At 37.9% G+C, this 22,488-nt stretch overlaps 2 protein-coding genes across 10 annotated transcripts in view; both read right to left on the reverse strand.

Annotated features, from left to right (window-relative positions):
* LOC141915380 (uncharacterized) overlaps positions 1-22,488 on the reverse strand; it is a 200,005-nt gene that overhangs the window by 55,904 nt on the left and 121,613 nt on the right. For all 9 annotated transcript variants that reach the window (XM_074806882.1, XM_074806881.1, XM_074806885.1 and 6 more), the window contains 3 exons: positions 19,213-19,538; positions 16,766-16,845; positions 4,392-4,631 (listed from right to left, as the gene is read on the reverse strand). In XM_074806882.1, the coding sequence (XP_074662983.1) occupies positions 4,392-4,631; positions 16,766-16,845; positions 19,213-19,538 (646 nt within the window). The remainder of the gene's footprint in view (positions 1-4,391; positions 4,632-16,765; positions 16,846-19,212; positions 19,539-22,488) is intronic.
* On the reverse strand, positions 1,281-3,008 carry LOC141915124 (uncharacterized). Its single transcript, XM_074806536.1, has one exon. It carries the CDS (start codon positions 3,006-3,008, stop codon positions 1,281-1,283), a length of 1,728 nt encoding a protein of 575 aa, XP_074662637.1.

Raw genomic sequence — 22,488 nt, forward strand, 5'->3', positions numbered from 1 at the left:
TTGTAATCTATGAAGCAGTGGAATATAGGTTTCCCGAGATCTCTGTACTTTTTACAGATAAGACGAAGGCTAAGTATCTGTTCGCAGGTAGATCTTCCTTTCTGGAAGCCAGCTTGCTCCTCAGCTAGGATTTCCTCTGCCTGAGCAGGGTTCATTGTCTCAAGCTCAGGTGAAATTCAAGCCATTTCAAGCTAGATTTATACCATTTTCAAGCTATTTTTTAAGGCACGTTGGAAGCAATTTTCGATAGTCGCAGCCAATTTGCATATTTTTAGGTTCGTATAAAAAAGAGGTAAAATTTTGATTCCAGTGGAACCTCCGAGTTGATACGATTCTGTTAGAGATGAAACCCATTTATCACAATGATTTTCAGCATTTCCTAGCTTAAATATTCATACCAATCAAGATTTGGATATTAGGCCATCCCAAATTAATTGTCTGTTTTGTCGTTACACCTACTAAAATGTAGGAAGGTAGAATCATTTTTATTTGCAAAATTTTGGGGCAAAAAAAAACCAACAAATTTATCATCGACTCTTTTAGTGGAAACAATATCCCAAATCTGCGTTCAAAATGAAACAGTAGATTGAATATATGCACGCTATAACATAACCAGCTTTAATATAGTCACTAAGAATGAATGGCAGCTTATTGGAACACTGCCAGTTTCCTGGAAAACTTCAACTATAGTCGAGGCATGTTTTCACACGATGCACACTTAACTTCAAACATACATAGCTCATACATCGGCAGTGGGTCGGCCATTTGTATCAAAAATAAAATTTATTTCAATGAATCCAAGAAAAAAGTTTCCACTCGGTACCTTTGAAATCGGGTCGGTCGGGTGAAGGCAAACAGACCTTTATTTTTGGATGGCCTAATACGAAATTTGTAATGTTCAATGACTTTGACTAGGTCACGGTGCCTTCAACATGGCTCTCACACCTGGTGTGGGATTTCAATGCCATTTTACATCAATGCTCGATAACATGCATGACTGAAATTTCCCCATATGTTCAAGTCTCCAGACACTGGAGAGTTTCACCACAAGTCGCAGTGCAAGGGAGTCTCGTGATTCAATACAATTCAATTAATTTCTTTATGGATGCCTAAAACATGATGCATGCGTAGAAACGACTCAAGAACATATTCTGTCTGTGATTTCATCGAAAAAATTCGCGAAGAAGAAAATTTGTGATATTCAAGCATTTCAAGCCATATCTTTTTATTTCAAGTCAAAAATAATTATTTCAAGCTTTCGATCTATTTTCAAGCTGTTTTCAAGCGCTTGAGTAGTATTTCTCAAATTCAAGCCATTTCAAGCTTTTCAAGCACCGTGACGAACCCTGCTGAGGCTGAAGGCGTTTTAGTAACACCTTCAATTGGATCTTACTGGCGTGGCTAATAAAGCTGATGGTTCGGTGGTCTTCGCATTTCTGAGAATTGCCTTTCTTTGGTAGCGGGAGGACAATAGATGTAGTCCAGTCATCAGGCCATTCTCCAGTCTCCATAACCTTGTTGCATATCTCGATGACTGGAAGACCGCCATGAACTAGTAGCTCGGCTGGAATGTTGTCTACTCCAGGAGACTTCCCATGCTTCAGCGTTTTCACTGCTTCACTAACCTCGTCTTCTAGGATGTGTGGCTCGTAGGAGTTGTCGTCGGCTGTACGTTTCTTGAGGTCTTCCAGTACCTCCTGCTCTGCCGTGAGCTGGTAGTTGTATAGCTCTGAACAGAATTCGTGCCACCAGTTTGCTATAGCTGCTTTCTCTGTGAGAAGTGTGCCTGCCTTATCTTCGATGCAGCCGCTTCCTCCTGTGCTAGGTTTTGTCAGCAGTTTTATAGCCTGGTATGCTGATTTGGTGTTATTTCTGTGCAGGTCGTTCTCGACTTCCGCGCATTTTGTCTGCACCCACTGTTCTTTCGCTACCTTGATGTCTTTCCTGATTTTTTTGTTAATCGCTCTATATGCCTCATTATCATCTGCTGAGATGAATCTTCTGGCCTTTAGGAGTCGCCGATGGTCACATTTTCCTAAAATTTCAGGTGTCATCCATTGACTCTTTAGCTTTTTCTTTTTGCCAATGATCTCATCGGCTGTGGTGGTGATGGCTTCTTTCGCTTTGCAGCACAGTTCATTTGCACTCTCATCCAGCTCAAGTAGTGGGGCAAATTTGCCGCCGATGGTGACCTGATAAACATCTCGGGTCTCTGGGTTCTTCAGCTTGTCAAGGTAATATTTCACTCTTGAGTTAGTCTTTCTTGGAAGTCTTTTTAGTCGGAGGTTCATGGTTGTCAACACCAGATCGTGATCGCTCCCGATGTCAGCACCTGGGAATGTTCTGGTCCTCATCAGGTTGAAGCTACTGAGGAATCTCCGGTCCACCATTAGATAGTCAATCAGATTGTGTGACTTCCCATTTGGTGAGTGCCAGCTTGCCTTTCGACTGAGTTTCTGTTTGCAAAAGGTGTTGAGTAATGATAGGTTGTGGGTGCGTGCAAACTCCAACAAAATGAGCCATTGGTCATTTTTTTTACCGAGCCCAAGTCTTCCTATGGTACCCAGCCAGCCTGAATAGGCATCAGTCCCAATTTTGACATACCAGTCTCCATTGTCCATAACCACATCTTGTATTGGTAGCTTTGACATTACATCATTTACTTCTGAGTGGAATCGTTCCAGGGTTTCGTGAGTGGCCTCGCTGGTAGGTGCATACACTTGGACTATGGTCATGTTGAAAGGTTTCACATTCAGCCGAAGTACTAGAACTCGTTCTGAGATAGGTTGGAACTTGAATATTGCAGGGGCTTTGTGTTTGTGTACGATGAAACCCGTTCCATGTATCCTCCTTGTTGCGTTTCCGCTGTGTATCACTCCGCTGTATTGAACTCCCCTGCACCGACAATTCTTGCCTCCGATAAACCTATTACGTTCCAAGAATAGTTTTTGAGTTCGTGGAGAAGCTGTTCTATCTTTCCCATGGCACTCAGGGTTCGAACATTCCATGTTCTGACCACAAAGTTTGCGCGTCTAAGTTGGACTGCTGTCTGGTTGTCAGTAGCATACTTGTCGATCCCGCCCTGACTTGCGGGGTACGCGGACGTCGTTAACCCGGGCCTCGTCCGATCCGGTATGAGTCTGGTTGAGCGTTTTTCCATGTTGAAGCTTGGGCGTAATTTACCTGGCGGTGCCCAGCTCCTCTCCAGGTGGTTTAAAATCAGTGTTTTCCCTCACCTAGGAAGACTGCCATCATCCAAGGCTACGAGCTCTTCCTACCCGGGAGGATGTCTTGAGTGGCTCATGGTCTCCTGCCAGACCAGGTTTGAAATCAGAGTTTTCCATCTCCTAGGTGCGATTTTTTGCGAGTGCCACCAGCTCGGCTCACTATGGTCTGCGGTCGGCTTTCTGTGTTATAACTAGACAGGCCCCACGAATGAGGCTCCCCTATCCGCCACCTGGGGACGCGCTGAGTGGCTCTGTGAGCTGAGCCCCTGGGAAATTACCCAGAGCCCTGAGCACTAGCAGGTAAATGAATCGCCATTACAATGCTGTCGAACCAAATTTGCGGATTTTTCCATTGTGAACGTGTATTGTTAAATGACCACCTGCCTGTTGGAAAATTGATTTAAAATCACAAAATCATTGAATTTCACACCTTGTGATGTTTTTCCCTATCGGGAAATGTAAAAACTAAGTAACTCAAAAGACCATCAGCAAGAATCAAGGACTTAGTGTCCGGAAGGTAACTGATTTTGAGAAATACTGAATCTGATGTATCAAAATTCAACGTTGAGCTTAACTGTGCATGCATGTCAATTAACTTCGATAACCTATGTTAGCCCTGGTCCAGATCTATTATCCGACTACATTCTGACTGTTACTGCAGCTGGTATATATCGTATATAGCCAGTGAATGGTATCATAAAATAATGTCAGATAAAATTGCGATTCGACACCGGGTATCCCGGTTACTATTTATAGTGATAGTGAAGAAATTCAATGTTCAAAAAAAATTCTGCGATTCCGTCATTCCGGATATGACAACACTGGATTCCCATTGAGTTTCCAGCAAAGATTCTCAAGGAAAGTACTACCGCTACGGGCCCTTGGTGCTTAGGGACCCATTCACCAGAACTATTCTTGCGTATTTAACCTCATTTTTCAGATCTTTGTAAACTCAATTACTGTAAAAACAGTGTCCTCTGGACCCGATGGCGACAAAAAAGATTTTAAAAAAATTCCGTCAACCAAATCAAAAATGACGTAATCACCCAGCTAAACAGCCACATGAGGATATTTTTCTCTTAGAAACGAATGTTGAAAAAATATGGCAATAGCTGGACAAAAATTTGGATCATTCTAATATGACAATGCAATATTCAAACTAACCTCACAGCATCCATTTGAGGTTTGGCATTTTCAAACATATCTTGCGTACTTGTGGTCAAAGGGCTAGTTACACTTCTGATCTTATGCTGCCTTGGTGAAATGTGAGACTTTAAAGAGTCCGACGATTTTGAGTCCATTTTTGCTGGCCCATCTGGAGATTTTGAAATGGAGTTTGCTGCATGAGCATTGGTTCTCTTCTGTATCTGTTCCAGTGCATCAGACATTTCAAGAAGTCGTGACCTACAATTGCAATGCAATGATTCTGATTATTTTTGACAATAAATCATTTAAACACTTAATATAGCCCTTAGTGATCAGAGGGGCCAACGGAAAACCATTCAGGGTGGTAAAAAATTCTACGCACTATTTGTCAATGCGCTGTAGGCCTAATTATATGCTCTGATTTCACCAATATGAGGTGTAAATTGCAGTTAGTTGTATTTTTTTCTGTAAGATGCAGTATGAAAAGAGAACAATGATGATAATAAGTCTGAAGCACCGGTGAATAATAATTCAAAACTTTCAGAGAACAGAAATTAAGTGAACAGAGGATTGATGATTATGATAATAATAGGCATTTATATATATTTTATTTACCGCACTACACTACGTCTCAGACGGTTTACAATAAAAATTCAGCTGTAAAACACATTTAAACTACTAATAAAAGTGTTCTTTAAACAGAAAAATTTCAAGATGAGATCTGAAATTATCAATGTCATTACAGTTCCAACGATTTAACTTAGATCATTCCATCAAATTAAGAGGTAGATTATTCCATCAAATTTGCGCTGCATGAGAAAAAGATCAATTCCTTTAGTTTTAGGTAAAACACGAGACAGTGTAACACTTCTCTCTGAGTGCAATGGTCATCTTGGCTTACACACAGACAGAAGTTCCTGAAGGTACAAAGGTGCAACCACATGTACTCTTATGAAACCAAATAACTTCTGTTTTGGAATTGTTAATACAACAAATTATCTCTAATCCATTGTCATAGTTGATTAATACATGCTTCAATTTTTGCTAGAACGGTAAGCAGTTTTTCACATGCAATGTATAGATTATATAAGCAATAGGTGTATAAAGTAAATATAACCAACCTCAGGACTGACCTTTCGCGAATACCACATGGTAAATCAGCAATCATACCAAGTTTGCCATCTATAACTATTTGCTGTGTATGTTCATTTATAGGCTGCTTGACATTTTGTATACAATGAATATTTCGACAGATGCTCATGAAGCTTATTAGCAGCCATACGTCAAGCAGCTGTGCGGCTATAGGTAACTAGACATTGGCCTATAATTATTTATTGGTTTGGATCCAAATTTTAATTTGGTGGTTTTTTATCAATGGTTTGACCAGTGCATGTTTATTGTAAAGAACAATGGGTCCAGTAGGATCAACTGAGTACATTTTAGTTTTGAGCACAAAAATCGATTTTTTCTTGGATTTGCAATATTAAATAGCTGAAGAAATAAATAATCGTAGACTGTGTAGTCAAACATGTTCAACTTTGATAATAAAACATAGTAATGGGTTTTCGCAATGAGTCACATGGTAGAACATTTCTTGATTATGATGTCACTGGAAAGCCCTTCTAAAGGGATTTCCAAGTGATACCCTTCTGAAGGGCATTCCATGTGATGTCAGGAAACATCAGTTACTAGAATGGGGAAAAATTCATTGAAGTTTTGCACATTTTCTACGAGCACCTTTAAACGACTTAGAGCTGATGGACGAAACTTGCCATATCAATTCCAAAACGGCTTAGAGCTGATGGACGAAACTGACCATATCAATTCCAACACCTATTTCCCTTCTAATGACAAAATATTAGTTTTGTTTATTCTTTGGTTACAATTTGTGCCACAAAGAGCTAACAGAAAGTTACTCTCAGGACCATTCAACACAGTTGATCCTAAAAAGTAGGTATAACACCAGTTTCAAAACAAGAGATCCATGGAACTTGAGACTTCGTCGAGATAATCGGATCCAGTTTGGGAAAAGGAACAGGTCCCGCCTCGCTGGGCAGGCTGGATCAATGTTTTAAATGTATCAATTACATTTACATGTATAACAAATATATATGTCACCACTTGTGCTGAAATGTAATTTAGAATTCAATACTCTCTTAATTCTAAAATATGCTTGTTTTCTGGCCTTATTTTCTCAAATGAGCTGAAACTTTTCGCTGGTAATTCGCTGGCAATTTCTTTTGAGGTTTATGTTTGATGCTCTATCCAACCACTCCAGTTTAAACTGCATATCAGTGAATACCTCTTAAAAGCTTTTCGATTTTTTTGAAAACGCACAACAGTTTGATTGCCAACAAGTTGTTGACAAACAGCGAGTCCATTGAGACTTGAATTGTATTAACTTCAACTTTTTTTAAAAATGTGCGGTCTGAGGGAAATTAATGTCCGATATATCACTACTGCACATGCTGGTACCACTAGGTTGTTTCAGATAGGAAATGCCTCTACTTCAGTGGAGTATCGATTTTTCAAGCTATTCTGAGGAAAGCAGTGTTTGTTGTAGTAGAGACAAATAGAAACCACTCTAGTGTAGATAGGGATTGTACGTATCATTCAACATCCATTTGACAAATCTGAAACAATAGAGGTACCAATTTAGTTTCTGCCTAATCAAAATACAAATAAAAAGTATGCAATACACTGCCAGGGCTTGTCAAGTTAGGATATCTATTAGGCCGGCCATGGAAAACCCCATGACCAAGTTAGTTACGAAAAAAATCTTAAGTCAAGACCCAAGAAAAATTTGGGCAGACGCTACCGCCTGGCCCAGCCATTTTCATTCATCCCTCCAACACCATACAAGTCTACGACAACTGTCAAAATAACTTGCCCCCGTCCCATATTGCAATGACAGAAATACTTAAAAAAAAACTCACCCAAGCAGGAATCCTGAAGCAGAGATTGAGAACAATGAATCTGAAAAAAATGGAAATATTTTACTCATTTTATGGTTACATAGGCCATATGCGGCTGAGAGCAGATCGTCTCCCAGGCGAAATGAATTAAGCTGAAATTTGAATTTGATAATTAATAATTATTAGAAGGGCACACAAATGCGGTTGAAAATAAATCACATGCCACTAAAAATTACGCTGCATACTTTGATATCGATGCAATGTAGCTCCTTTAATCATTAACCTAGGTAAATGACGGTTTGTCGATAGAAATCGACAGAACACCAGCTAACACCTCAGTTGTCAGGTTGTTTAATTTACTTTTCGTAAGAATTTAGCGTGCTGAAGACACTGACGGAATAAATCGAAGTCAGAATTCCATCAACATTGGACCCAGCATTGCCATACTTAAAGAGCATATGCCATCAAAATAGAATATTGTGTAAAATTCACTTTCAAATGTGATGTATTCGCAAATATCAAATAAGGAACTGGTTTGAATTTTAGTTCAGCCATTACTGAGAAATATGACTTTCAAATCGTCAATTTCAGCACATGCTCACTGTTATTGTTTATCTTAGCTGGTGCGTGTTTCTGACGTCATCTCTGACAAACGCTCGCGGCTTCCAGTCATTTCATTAGACATTTCATGCGATATTTTATCGTTTTGGGAGTGATTTGAATTAATAAACTCTTACAATTGTATAGTGTTGCTACCGTTGTATATGACGTGAGTAGCACTGTAGGTTAGTGAATACAGTGAACAAATGGTGTTTATTTCATCGATTAAACATAGGCTACGCATACTAGCGTGCACATGTGCTTGTTTTGATTGTCATAGTTAACATCATAAATAGCGCCACCAGCTGGTTGAATATGAACTATACGCACCGAGTGAAGGATAAATAGATGACTATTCTGCTAACTATTATGGCTAATTCGTGCTCCTTTTTTCAATACGTCACATCTCAGGTCGTTATATGTATACTAAAGTTTCTTCTGGTTAAGAAATCGCGGAAAGTACAATTTTGATGGCATTTCCCTTTAACTGGATTCATACACTACATTAGATAGTTCAACGATATTCAGCAAAAAACATGAACTTCACTTACCCAAGACGTCAAAATGACGTGTATCCCTTGTGCAATTTCTTGCTCAGCTAAACTGGTTGTTTGGAGAATACCCGAGCTGGTGAGGGTATTTCCCTGGTTTTCCCTCAACAACCAATCAGAGTGCAGCTTTCTCACAATGACGTCACAAGCGCGATCAGGCAGGCCGCAGCCTATACCGTTGAAGAGCAGTGATTAGCTGAAAGAGCCCACGTGATCTTCGGATGGAACATATATTAGCGAAAAAATACCGAACAGTACAAAAGACGAGTTTACGTGCACGGCATTTTGTGAGCAAGTTATTTCCGGAAAGGTCTCCAGGCCATTATGAAGACTTTGTCGTCGACAAAGTCAAAACAATTTATAATTTTAGTGAGGGTCAGGTCAATAACACTAAAACATTACATGATGGTGTATGTTTAATCCAGTATCAAAATTAAACGTAAATATACTCTAGAGTTTACGCATTTATAATTCAAAAAGATTTCATTACAGGCCTACTCCTTACTTTAAAGATTTGAAATATGTGCGATTGCCATTGCTTTCCCATGGCGGTGCGCAGTCCAGGGTTCACTGCTGACCCAAATTCACTGCCAAGTACAGCAACTCTTTATGAAATGAGCTAATTTTCGAGTTATTTACCATATGCAACACTTATGCTATTTTGATAAAATGGAGTACGGATTGATTTTACAGTACAACTCATTTAATTCGGACTAATTGGGACTGGAAAGTTTTGTCCGAAATTATGAGAAATCCAAATTATGAGCCAATTGATTTGAAATAAATGGAATTTTAGTCCTAAATTCCTGGAATTTTGGTCCTAAATAAATGGAAATCCGTATAAAACCGATCTGAATTAAAAGAGTGACTGTACCATTAAATATTTAAGGGCTAGGGAGAAAATAAAATAAAAACAAGGAGCCAGTGGACACATTGAGATTCGGCTTCGAAAGAAGGTAGTCATGTACTAAATAAATTGTCATGGGATGATGACATGCTTCTCATAAAAGAAGAGTGATTGACCCAACACTGGACCAAGAAACCAAAAAATTCATCGAGGGAACTTATTTGGACCAGTGCCTGCTATAATATATGAATAAACATTCAAGTTCTAGCGTTTGCACGAATTATGAATCTGGTTACACACTATCATTTTGGCCTTTGCAAAGCTGTCAGTTACAACACATGAAACTGGAGACCAAGCAGCAGGAGTAGTATATTTTTCTTATTAACTTTCTTTATTGCCACCCTCAAAGGTAAATGTACTACAGTCATGGGATTCTATTTCATCTGTAGTTTCTGTATATTCGTCATCTGAAGGGAATAAAGGCAAGAAAGTTAACTTATATGAATAGAAACACTTGTTCTGGTTATTATTGGTGGTATAACTTGCTATTGCTTTAAATTTTTAAACTCGATATACTAAGTCATGTGGAACTTGAATGGAGCCATTGATTTCAATCAGTAGCATATATTTTATTGGGTTTATAGTATGCAAGCAACTGCGTTAAGGTAGGACCTAAATGTAAGAGGTGAAGGTTTAATATCAGTGTATATATGGTAAGTGGTGAAGGGTTAATATCAGTGTATGGTAAGTGGTGAATGGTTATTATCGGTGTATGATAAGCGTTGAAGGGTTAATATCGGTGTATGGTAAGTGGTGAATGGTTAATATCGGTGTATGGTAAGTGGGGAATGGTTAATATTGGTGTATGGTAAGTGGTGAAGGGTTACTATCAGTGTATGGTAAGTGGTGAATGGTTAATATCAGTGTATGGTAAGTGGTGAAGGGTTATTATCAGTGTAAGGTGAGTAGTAAAGGGTAAATATCAGTGTATGGTGAGTAGTGAAGGATAAATATCAGTGTATGGTGAGAAGTGAAGGGTTAATATCAGTGTATGGTGAGAAGTGAAGGGTTAATATCAGTGTATATATGGTACGTGGTGAAGAGTTATCAGTGTATGGTAAGTCTTGAAGGGTTAATATCCGTGTATGGTAAGTAGTGAAGGGTTATTATCAGTGTATGGTGAGAAGTGAAGGGTTAATATCAGTGTATGGTGAGAAGTGAAGTGTTAATATCAGTGTATGGTGAGAAGTGAAGGGTTAATATCAGTGTATCTATGGTACGTGGTGAAGAGTTATCAGTGTATGGTAAGTCTTGAAGGGTTAATATCCGTGTATGGTAAGTAGTGAAGGGTTATTATCAGTGTATGGTGAGAAGTGAAGGGTTAATATCAGTGTATGGTGAGAAGTGAAGTGTTAATATCAGTGTACGGTGAGTAGTGTAGGGTTAATATCAGTGTATGGTGAGTAGTGACGGGTTAATATTGGTGTATGGTGAGTGGTGAAGGGTTAATATCGATGTTTGGTAAGTGGCGAAGGGTTAATATTAGTTTATGGTTAGTGGTGAAGGATTAATATCAGTGTGTATATGGTAAGTGGTGAAGGGTTAATATCAGTGTATGGTAAGTGGTGAATGGTTATTATCGGTGTATGATAAGCGTTGAAGGGTTAATATCGGTGTATGGTAAGTGGTGAATGGTTAATATCGGTGTATGGTAAGTGGGGAATGGTTAATATTGGTGTATGGTAAGTGGTGAAGGGTTACTATCAGTGTATGGTAAGTGGTGAATGGTTAATATCAGTGTATGGTAAGTGGTGAAGGGTTATTATCAGTGTAAGGTGAGTAGTAAAGGGTAAATATCAGTGTATGGTGAGTAGTGAAGGATAAATATCAGTGTATGGTGAGAAGTGAAGGGTTAATATCAGTGTATGGTGAGAAGTGAAGGGTTAATATCAGTGTATATATGGTACGTGGTGAAGAGTTATCAGTGTATGGTAAGTCTTGAAGGGTTAATATCAGTGTATGGTAATTGTTGAAGGGTTAATATCAGTGTATTGTAAGTGGTGAAGGGGAAATATCGGTGTATGGTAAGTGGTGAAGGGTTAATATCCGTGTATGGTAAGTAGTGAAGGGTTATTATCAGTGTATGGTGAGAAGTGAAGGGTTAATATCAGTGTATGGTGAGAAGTGAAGTGTTAATATCAGTGTACGGTGAGTAGTGTAGGGTTAATATCAGTGTATGGTGAGTAGTGACGGGTTAATATCGGTGTATGGTGAGTGGTGAAGGGTTAATATCGATGTTTGGTAAGTGGCGAAGGGTTAATATTAGTTTATGGTTAGTGGTGAAGGATTAATATCAGTGTATGGTGAGAAGTGAAGAGCACAATTAGTCAAAATGGAATGTAAATTATTAACTCTATGCCAGCCATGCCTATTTTTCAGGAAATGCTGCGCTTTGCCAGGATTTCCGTGTTTTTCAGAGATTCATAAAACAAAAACTTAAAGAGATATCGTCATCAAATTTGTTTTATTTTGTTCATCTGGTCTTGCTTTTTCATGTAAAGTAAGAAGCATTTCTTCTATAAGTGATAAAATCTGCAGCAATCACTAGTGCGGGAGGGGGTATTTTGCATAAAATATGCCTATTCATGCGTGTTCAGACCCCATTTCAATAGATGACGTCACTAACACACATCATTGAATGACTGATGATAGTTTGTTTTAGTAATAAAGGCATTAAACTAACTGGCCTTGTGCGATGAATTCGCCATCTATCGTTAAGGTTAAGAAACAAGTCAACCGTACCAGTACTGTTTGGCAGGCAATGAGTTAACGGTGCATAAACAGGGTTATTGCAGGGCATTTTAAGCAGGCATTATAATGGGGTTTCAATAGACCTTTTATAACCCCGGGGTTTCAAAAAACTTCTATATAAAGCCTAAGCCTATACTGGTATGTATTTCTTGTTGAAAAATGAATAAACTCAAGGATGAAAATAAAGTAGCCTTATATTTTATTGGAATATTTATTAAGCCCAAGCGCCAAAAACGGTAACTTCAGCAGTAGTGTTTTTTTTAAATGAACTGAATTGCGTCTGTGGTTGTACAACTATGTATGTATCATTGCCTGTATAACATCGATGACTGTAGGGCTACTGTACTCTGCTGAGTGCATATATGTGACCAAATGCATTCAAAGAAAGGCGAAGCATCACTGAACTAAGCGTTTGCATAATTCACGGACCGAATAATATGATAAAAACACATCATCGTGGATTCAACACCACTGTCGGCTAGTTATATCCTAACATCACCTGCAAGTGCAGGCCGAGCTAGCGAAAAATAAATAAAGGACCAATGGCCCAGTGGCTTGCCAAACGGGTGTGAAGCAAAAATCTGTGACGTAGGCTACCGGTATGCAAAAAATCATTTCATTGAAAATTAAACAAGAAAAAAATATATAAAAAAGGACTCTATTTTGATCGGTGTGAACTTTTAATGATAACTGACTTTTAACGAGAATGAAATCTTTGCAAAATTGATTATGGGCCTTTTGACTGAACAAATGTTCATAATTGTAATACATCCCTTGAATGATATTAAACAACTAAAACTATGAGTGACCCGATGAAATACGGTAAAAACTTGGTGAGAGCCTGGGTTTCATCAGAGGTTTTTCATTTTTATCATACGTGCGTACTCTATACATGCACGCAGTTAACATGACAGTATAAGGCTATATTGCCTGCGCGACTGTACATGACAGTTTTCAACGGGAACGCTCCACTGTGCCCCAGTTAACAAACTAATACAAATAATCAGGCTCCAAAACGGATCGCTAATGCAAACGTTAATAAAATGACTTCAATTAATGATGATAAAACAAGTATTCCAGTCGTGTAAATATCAGACGTTACCTTACACACGGGATATCAAAACTAGATGAATCATTGAACACATCGCACACAATAAATCGTTGTATCATACGCCTTGAATATCAGTATTCGCGCTAGAAATGATGAATATCAACCTATTCAATCATGCCATTTTGTTTGTGAAATAACACGCACCAGCTAACTCCACCTCGTTCAATGTTATGACGCCATGATGGAAGTCAAAACCGGCTCAACACAAATTTTATAGAACCAAGATTTTGAGGGGTTTCGTCTTTGAAAGCCCATAACTACCGAACCAAGCGTCGGATATTGATGATATAAAGTTCTTCCAACGCAAATAGCATTGAATTTTCACATGCGTTATTTTGGACATTTAAAGATGCTGCATAAACCCGTGCTCAAATAAATGGAATTTTTGAAACTTTTTGGAAAATTTCTCAAATAATATGATAATTATTTGGAGGCAAACCCTACCAAAACAGAGGCTATACTGTTTGGTACTGCCCAGCGATTGTCATCTATAAATGTTAAGTCAATATGTGTTGTTGGTGTCGTTGTTCCTATATCTAAACAACCAGTCAAAAATCTCGGAGTGTTATTGCTGCTATCTATGAAACCTCAGGTCAATGCTATTCTCAAATCTGGTTATTTTCACCTACATAACATTTCATTAGTGCAAAGTGTGGTACCTTGAAAGCTAGAGGTTGTTTGGGGTAAGTGGATTGCTTGAAAAATCTTTTTAATTCGTGAGTTCAAAGTTCCACAAGTTTATATTGTATTTTATCTTTCTTAAAGAATTATTTTGTAGTCAAATAAGACCAAAGATATACATTTGTTTACGGTCCACGTCCAAAATTTTGTAGGGTACAGATAGGTGCGGCAGGGAAACTATTTTATATTTTCAAAAAAATATGTTTCACAATATGAAAAAATATTCAAATACGGCCATCCCAAAATAATTGTCTGTTTGCCATAACACCGACTCAACTTTTCAGCATGAGTCGATAGGTAGGTAGAAATTTTTTTTGCAAAATTTTTGGGCAACAAAAACAAATTTTTCACCTTTGGGCTTTTTTACATGAAAAAAATCATCTATGTTGTGCACGCGAAATTTGTCTAATAGTTTAGATTTCAAGAATTATTCTAAAATTATTAATTCGTCCAGAGCGTCATCTCTGTGTTAAATATGAAACAGTACATTGAATATGTGAACGCTTTTACGTAACCAGCTTTAATTTAGTCACTATTAGAATGAATGGCAGCTTATTGGAACACGGCCAGTTTTCTGGAAAACTTAAACTAGGCCACATGTCAAGGCATGTTTTCACACGATGCACACTTGAATTCAAACATACGTAGCTCATACGTCGGCAGTAGGTCGGTCGGTCGGCCGTTTTTATCAAAAATAAAATTCATTTCAATGAATCAGAAAAAAGTTTTCACTCGGTACATTTGAAGTCGGGTCGGTCGGGTTACAGCAAACAGACTATTATTTTGGGATGGCCTGAAATTCATATGATGTCACATATCAGAGGGTGGCTGAATATCGGTTGGAAACCTCTTTCAATGTTGGCCGCGGAAGCTAAAATACCGGTACAGAAGAAATCAGCTATAAGATCGTTTTAAATCCTGGAATTTACCACTACAATATTCAGACCTCGACAGACCTTATAGTTTGCTGCTTAGTATTTTCAGGTCACAAGAAATTACAATTTATTACAAATTCTATCGAACAGAAAACACAGTGCTCATCTGCTACGATTATTCAGCCTATTTTCATGTCAAACGTGCACGCGTTACAGCATCACCCTAAGTAGTGTACTGTACGAGATTGTGTGTGTGTCGTGTAGCACTTCACGCGCACGTGGAGGCCTCGTGGAAGTGAATATTCGCTTACACCTTAATCAATGTCAATCAGAACAATCACTGGGTATTAAAATGAAACAATACCTATGGCGGATGTGTGAAATAATTATATCCTCACCAGCAATGAGCATTTGAAATCCGCACGTATACGGCACCTAGTCCAAAGAAACGTACACCATTCTATGGCTTTCCCATAATTATTTTAGTAGCCCCGGAATTCCCCGTATATCCCAAAAACAGCCAATCCCATTCGCTTGTAGAGACGACGCCCCCCAATCGAGGTCATTGCAATTTTATACGCCACTAAGAATTTTCCCGCCAAAAACAGTTTTTCGTAGAATTTAAACTCAGTTGACCGTGTCATCGATGGAGGTTCGTCATGTCTTCAATCGCATCGATTATATGTCGTTTAAGCTGAGAACCAATGAAACAAATGCTCACATCAAAAAACGTACCGCGATTTTACATGAATTGGCTCAATGCCAACTTCAATATCGCTAACAAAGGTAAACCAAAAATGGTGTTGTTGCCGCGGGCTCTGGCTGTAGCCATCGTCTATAATTTTTTCAAAGAAAGAATGTATTTTGTAGTCAAAATAAGACAATGACAAGACAAAGCCAAGGTAGGACTATAGAAATTGCCATATTTACTAAGTTCAAGATACTAAAGTAGATAGCCGACTCAATTCTGATCCTCACAAACAAGCAAACTATAAGCTAACTAAGCACGGCACGAATGTCAAATGCATTGCTCGGCATTTTGCAACTTTGCCATAATAACATCATAGGCGCCGAGCTAAGAATTTTCCCGCCAAAAACAGTTTTTCGTAGAATTTTAACTCAGTTAACCATGTCATCGACAGAGGTTCGCCATGTCTTCAATCGCATCGATTATACGTCGTTTAAGCCGAGATCCAATGAAACAAATGCTCACATAAAAAACGTACCGCGATTTTACATGAATTGGCTCAATGCCAACTTCATATCGCTGACAAAGGTAAACCAAAAACCAAGCATCAAAGCATTCAACTGTCAATTGTTCCATTTTTTGTCAGGGTATCCTGATATGGTACAGCTTAGAATTAACCTAATGTATGGCACCGTATGTTTTTAGCTTTTAAACTAGGCACTGCAATCAGATTAATAATTAAGATAATCTAAGCAATTACTAATAGAATAATATGTACATGTATTAGTTTGTATCTATTCATTTCTTGAAAAGTGTCGAAATCGATTGAAACATATCAACAAGTCTTTGCTTATTTTACTTTGATATAGTTTTACTTTGATTTATTTCTCTTTGATTTATTTTAGTTTGTTGTTCTGTTATTAATATCTGCTCATTCACTTAGTTATTAATTATCATTTTCACGTCACTCATTAACTTATTTGTAATTACCCTGCTCACTCAGGTCTTTAATTAGTGTCATTCCGCCTATCAATACTGTTGTTTTTCCATTGATTATTATACTCATTCACCTGATGAAGCTTCTATACATCAGTAGCGAAAGCTCATGCCTCAAATAAATAGTTAACCTTTAAAGTACTACTCTTCTCATTACTTGTCTCATTTATTTCAGGCCTTTCCAGGCTTTTTCAGATAACTATGAACCCTGGTAATATTACCATGCAACTTCCCACAACATTCCTCGAAACATTCATTTCATGATTATTAAGTTCAATTATGAAAAATTATCAAAAGATCATGAATCACAGACTCACTCATATTCTTCCTGCATGACAATCAAATGTTCATGATAATGCTCCACCATTCTATCGAGAGTGCTTTGAGGGACCAGGATCTAAAAAAACAAATTTGAATTATGTGGTCATATTTTCCTTGATACCTGTCTCGACTTTAACTTAATATAGCGAAGTTCAAAAGGGATATATTTGTAAATTTAGATGCTTAAGTTGACCAAACCCATACAAGAGGTCCATCTTGTATCTTCAGACAATAATGACAGGTGATGGCTCGTTAAGTGAGAAAACATACATGGACCTTAAAACTTCATCGCAAAGAAAATCGAAAAATTTTGAATGCGTATCACCATGTAACATAACCACAACTTGCGCAGAATGAGTATACATGTATACATGCAGGGCTGCCAACCTTTCAAAATTCCATTTAGGGATGAATGGCAGATTAATTAGGAATATTGAAGGTTTCAATAGGAATATATCGAAACTGAAGAAATTGTGACTTTTCCAAGTAGGAATATTTTGCTTTCAATTAGGAATACCTTTCACGTGTAATATATGAAAGCTGGATATGAAAATATGGAATTATTAGCAAAATAAAAAATCAGCAAATTCTACAGAATGTATTTTTTCTTTATTATTTTATGAAAGATAAAAATCAACAGTGTTTATCAAAAATATACAATAGACTAAAAAATAAGAACATAAAACTGGCATAAATTGTCAAACGAATTACATAACACTATACAGCTGTCATGCGAATATATCCATTTCCAGCATCAATTCCATGATACTGTCCAAGAGAGACTCCACGTACAGAACTGAAAGATACAAACAGTAAAAAGTCTATAAATCTACATGCTACTCGATGGTGCTGCCATCTGCCAAATATGCGAACTAAAAGTTTACTTTGAGATGCACTGCTCAAAAGCATCTTAAATTATCTTTTTAAATCAAACTAACACAAGAGTGACAACATTAAGGTTCAAACTAGCAAAGCAATTGCTTACCGAAACATTTCAAAGAGTCCACACGTTGAAATCTAACCCGGATCTTCGAATGCTAATCGCGCTGCGAAAACGAGCTAATTACCGCAGTAAACCGATTCTTCTCCGAAACGATGCGGAGCAATTTGACAATAACAATCACATTTTGCCACATGTCATAATATTTTCACAAAAATGATTGAAAACAACGTATTTTAAAACGAATGAACTTTATTTTTATTCTTGAAACAAATTAAAAAGCTGCTCTCCTACTACGAAATAATCGTACGCCATGCGTAGATAAAATCAATAACACAGCTACTCTCATACACACACACGCACGCACGCGCGTGCTAGTAAGCGCTGTTTATCGCCTGACCCACGTACACAGTATATAGCCACGCACTCATCCACCGCGGGCGTGCATATAAATTCCCCACCTATTCAATTCTGTTCTACCAAATCATCATATTGTGTTACAACGCGCTGGCGGGTGGAAAATCGGACATCGCCGAAAAAGAAAAAAAAAGTCGGAATTTTGTATACCCGATCGTATCGTCGGAATTTCTTCACGCAAATCGGGAGGATTCCGAATAATTCGGGAGGGTTGGCAGCCCTGTACATGTAACATGTAGGCTAACTTACACACATGACTGATGGTAAAGTTGCATATAGACATTCATTAGGACATATACTGCGAAGGTAATAGTAATAGAAAAATGGGCAGTCCCAGGTGCTGTGAATGACTTATGCAGCTGTCAATGAATTGGATCAACCCCCCAGCTCATCCACTCAATTTAGGTGGGTACTCCATTCAACTGCAGTTCTATTTCCCTATAACTTTGCCGAGATATCCATTTGATCATCACTCTATTTGACAATTTTCATGGCTATGGTACACTCGGCCATCACTCGACTACCTTAATTACATAACATATCTGCCTAAACGGGTACCGGTGTTATCCGGTATTCCATTCAATTGGATAGAGTGAAAATAATATTTTGATTTGCTACATTGATTTTCACGCTTCATTAACCGGTAAACTCGGAGTCCGCCATAATGAATACCGGTATTCAATGTTTGTGTAATTCATTTATACAAACATTGAGTATCGTCTAAAACACAGCTGTGGCATAGCCACTAAAACATGGCCCCACCCAAACGTCTGGAACAAGGCGGTTTGTGACGCACATGTGATAATTTTATTTTTGCATATGGAGACTAATAAAAATTTCTTCCATCTGGGATTCGAATTTCAGTTATACGAAACTCCATCCACTCGAAAGAAGATGAAATTCCTTCCCTGTGCATTCGCACGATAATCGATTTTCACATATTTCCATGCTGCCAGTACTTGACATCGAATCAGTCTAAAGATTGTTGAGTGGATGAGCTGGGGGTTCATCCGTTTCATTAACGGCTGCATTATTTCAAGAAATGAAGAAAATTGATTAAGAGCGGAGAGTAGAACAATATCTCACCTCATTGGATTCATTTTGATCATCTTTATCGGATTTAGACTCAGATTTAGGACTTTCTGTCTGTGAATTGGTAAGAGCTGTTATTTTGCAAGTTTCATCAAAGGATTCGATATCATTTTTTTCGTTCATATTCTGCAGCTCATGGAAATCAATCGCTGAGGAAGCTCTTTCCACCATTTCTATGATTCCTGATTGATTATGGTCCTCAAGTGTTTGTTCTGGCGATTGCAGGGTTTTTGAATATTCTGGGGTCACACTATTAACACTTGCAGTATTTGCTAGTATATCATCATTGTATTGACGAATCGTTGATGAAAGTTCAGTTTCTGAAATAAACAATATTGCATTGAGTTAGGCATTTGAGACAACTAGACATGGGCTACAACATAGGGTTTTGCCCAATTTTTTCAGGTTGAGATGGGTTCAGCCCATTACATAAACAAAATTCATTCACTCAATAAATTAAATTAAGTTTTTGAAGCATGTGTTAATGCTTATACTGGGGTTTTAATCACGAAAAGAAATATGGGACCATTTACTGAAGAATCATTTGCCTCAGTAAGTGTGGCCATTTCCCATTGGATACTGTGATTTCTCTTCTTGCCCTTTCCATCCAGTATAGCTTATACAAAACACATAAGACAGTTTTCTATCGAATTTTTCAGGTTAATCTCATCACTCCATAGGTTTGGTACTCTCAAGTATCCCTGATACTTTGAAGGTTCAGTACTCCTAGGGTTTAATACTCCAAAAGTTACATCACATGGGGTTTTGCTAAAAATCACTGATGAATGCAGATATCATGGAATTTCCACTCTTATCTTGGCTAATACAATCGAAAATAAATTTGACAAGAGGTCCATGGACCTTGAGACTTAGTTGAGAAAATTGGAAGTTCCACACAATCTGGAAAATACAAGGGCCAGGCTTGACAGATCCGATCTGACCAATACCAATAATCTGTTTTCAAAATGTTTCACTTATATCACTGTTTATTTCATCAGCTCACAGCAGTGCATTCATATATACATGCACATTACTAGTAGTGCCTCCAGTCTATCAAAGTGACTCAGCATACAGCCCTTTCACTCATCGATATTCAGCCCAAAGGCCTATGAAATGTACCGTAAAAACCGGCGTATAAGTCTACGCGGCGTATAAGTCGAGGTCGATTTTTAGACCTACATTTCATGATTTTAACATATATCCGGCTTATGAGTCGAGTCCCTTCTCTTAGAAGAATAATTACTTGTATCATTATATTGAATAGTTTGTTTTGATAACGATGTGAGCCTTCACGCACGCCGCCGTGCGTCAGCCTGATTCCTGCTGTGTGTTAATCAATAGACTGTTACAGACACACTCAGGTATAATACACTACCATACAGTGATACGGTAGTGTGAGTTACACCCTATATATAGCCTAATGTATTAAGCGCTGCTATGAGCGCACCTATGAATACATCGTTTTAAATGAAGCTGTGTCAAAATGAAAGAAGTGTTTCATTAAATAACTTTATTTATCATGAACAATTATTCAAACTGTTATAGCAGTGAGAAGATGAACACAGTATTTTTTGTCTGGTAGAATCAATATTTCTTGTGACCTGAAAATACTTAGTAGAAAACTGTACTCGGCGTATAAGTCGAGGTCAATAATTTAGTGGTAAAATCAAGGATCAAAAACTCGACTTATACGCCGGTTTTTATGGTATTAGGATTTAGCTGGAACAGCAATAATAAAATTTTTGGATGTAACATATTTTTGAGAAAAAATACTGAACTTTGAAAGCTAATTACTGGGTAATTAAAATGTATCACCGTTTACCCTACCATTTCATCTTTGATTGGCAACATCTTAAATGGCACTAATCGCAAAATGAATAAATATGGTACAAGAGACGAGTTTCGATGCATGGCATTTTGTGAACACGTTATTTCTGGTCAGGTCTGCAAAAATTGAATTGTTCACCATTACACAAATTTAGTGATAATATTCAAGAGCTTACAAACTGAAGAAAGCGTTTTCCAAGCACTAGAGCGATCTTGAACCCATGAACGACTATTACATTTTGGTAGGTAATAGCTACTTCCAAAGTGGCACATCCTCATTCCATGAAATTCAGCATCTCACGCATTACGGGTTGAGCCCTGAATTAGTTAAAATGCGCCAATGAATGCTCACTAAAAATCACGATGTATAATATCTGAAGGTGTTGGCCCCGCACGCACGCGGCAACAGTAATAAGGCCTATATACATTACTACTGCTGCTGCACGCATATCTGTCTGCAATGATCGATAAATACACACACATCGTAGTAGATACAAAATCAGTGTTGCAATAAATACGCATTGAAAATGGAACACTTTTACTGTTCACCCGATAACCAATCGTGCCAGACCAGCTCAGTGAGACCATCATCACCCCCTTATCTTATAACATCATTTTTGTACTATTTGGAAAATTGATATTTTTCAATAACGAAATCCGCAGGAAACCGTGGATCTGGGGGAATTTTCTCATCTCTGAGAACAAAACGGAAGTCGATATTAAATTAGTTGATTATTGGCAGGTGATCTGAAATCCATGCAATAAGCCTTTTCATAGTTTCCTGGCGCCATTTTTTAGTGGAGGCAGCCGTGATTGTGTCAAACTTGATGCAAACCGTTCAACCGGGTTTGCTTTTTTGAGAATGTTCGATGTTCTATTTTTACGGACGACTGTGACACGAGCTGGAAGGTGTTTCAAATTGTATTTGAATAGGCTTGGTCAATTGTGTTGGAAAGATTGGAATTTTGGAATAGGTTAGCATTTATTGCGGAACATATAAAATTTGTTTCCTTTCTGTCAAAATTGAGCTTGTGCTATTGATAGTTGTTATGAGATTTGCCACGAATTTTAAGTCAGTTTCGATCATACAAGGTCTGTATTAGCCCACTTCACGTATGTAGCCATGTAAATTTGTGACAGCTATAAACGTTGATAAGCATTGAGACTGTGGTCCACGTATCATGTGCCACATATTTTCTGACTTTCTTCACATTTGCAATTGTTTCCCTGTATGTGTTGTTTTGGAAACAAATGAAACACATAAGACAAAATGACAATTTTTGTTTTTGTGAACCTAGGTAGCTGGTTAAAGCTTAACACCTGGGTTATTTCGTTTATTTTGACTAATCCTAGAGAACCGGTATCGAGTGATCGCTGGCAGATTTAGCAGTTAAAATCGCCACACGTGTTAAATTTTTGCATTGATACAGGCGATTAGAGGGA

This window comes from Tubulanus polymorphus, chromosome 1, assembly GCF_964204645.1.
Source record: "Tubulanus polymorphus chromosome 1, tnTubPoly1.2, whole genome shotgun sequence".
NCBI lineage: Eukaryota > Metazoa > Nemertea > Palaeonemertea > Tubulaniformes > Tubulanidae > Tubulanus > Tubulanus polymorphus.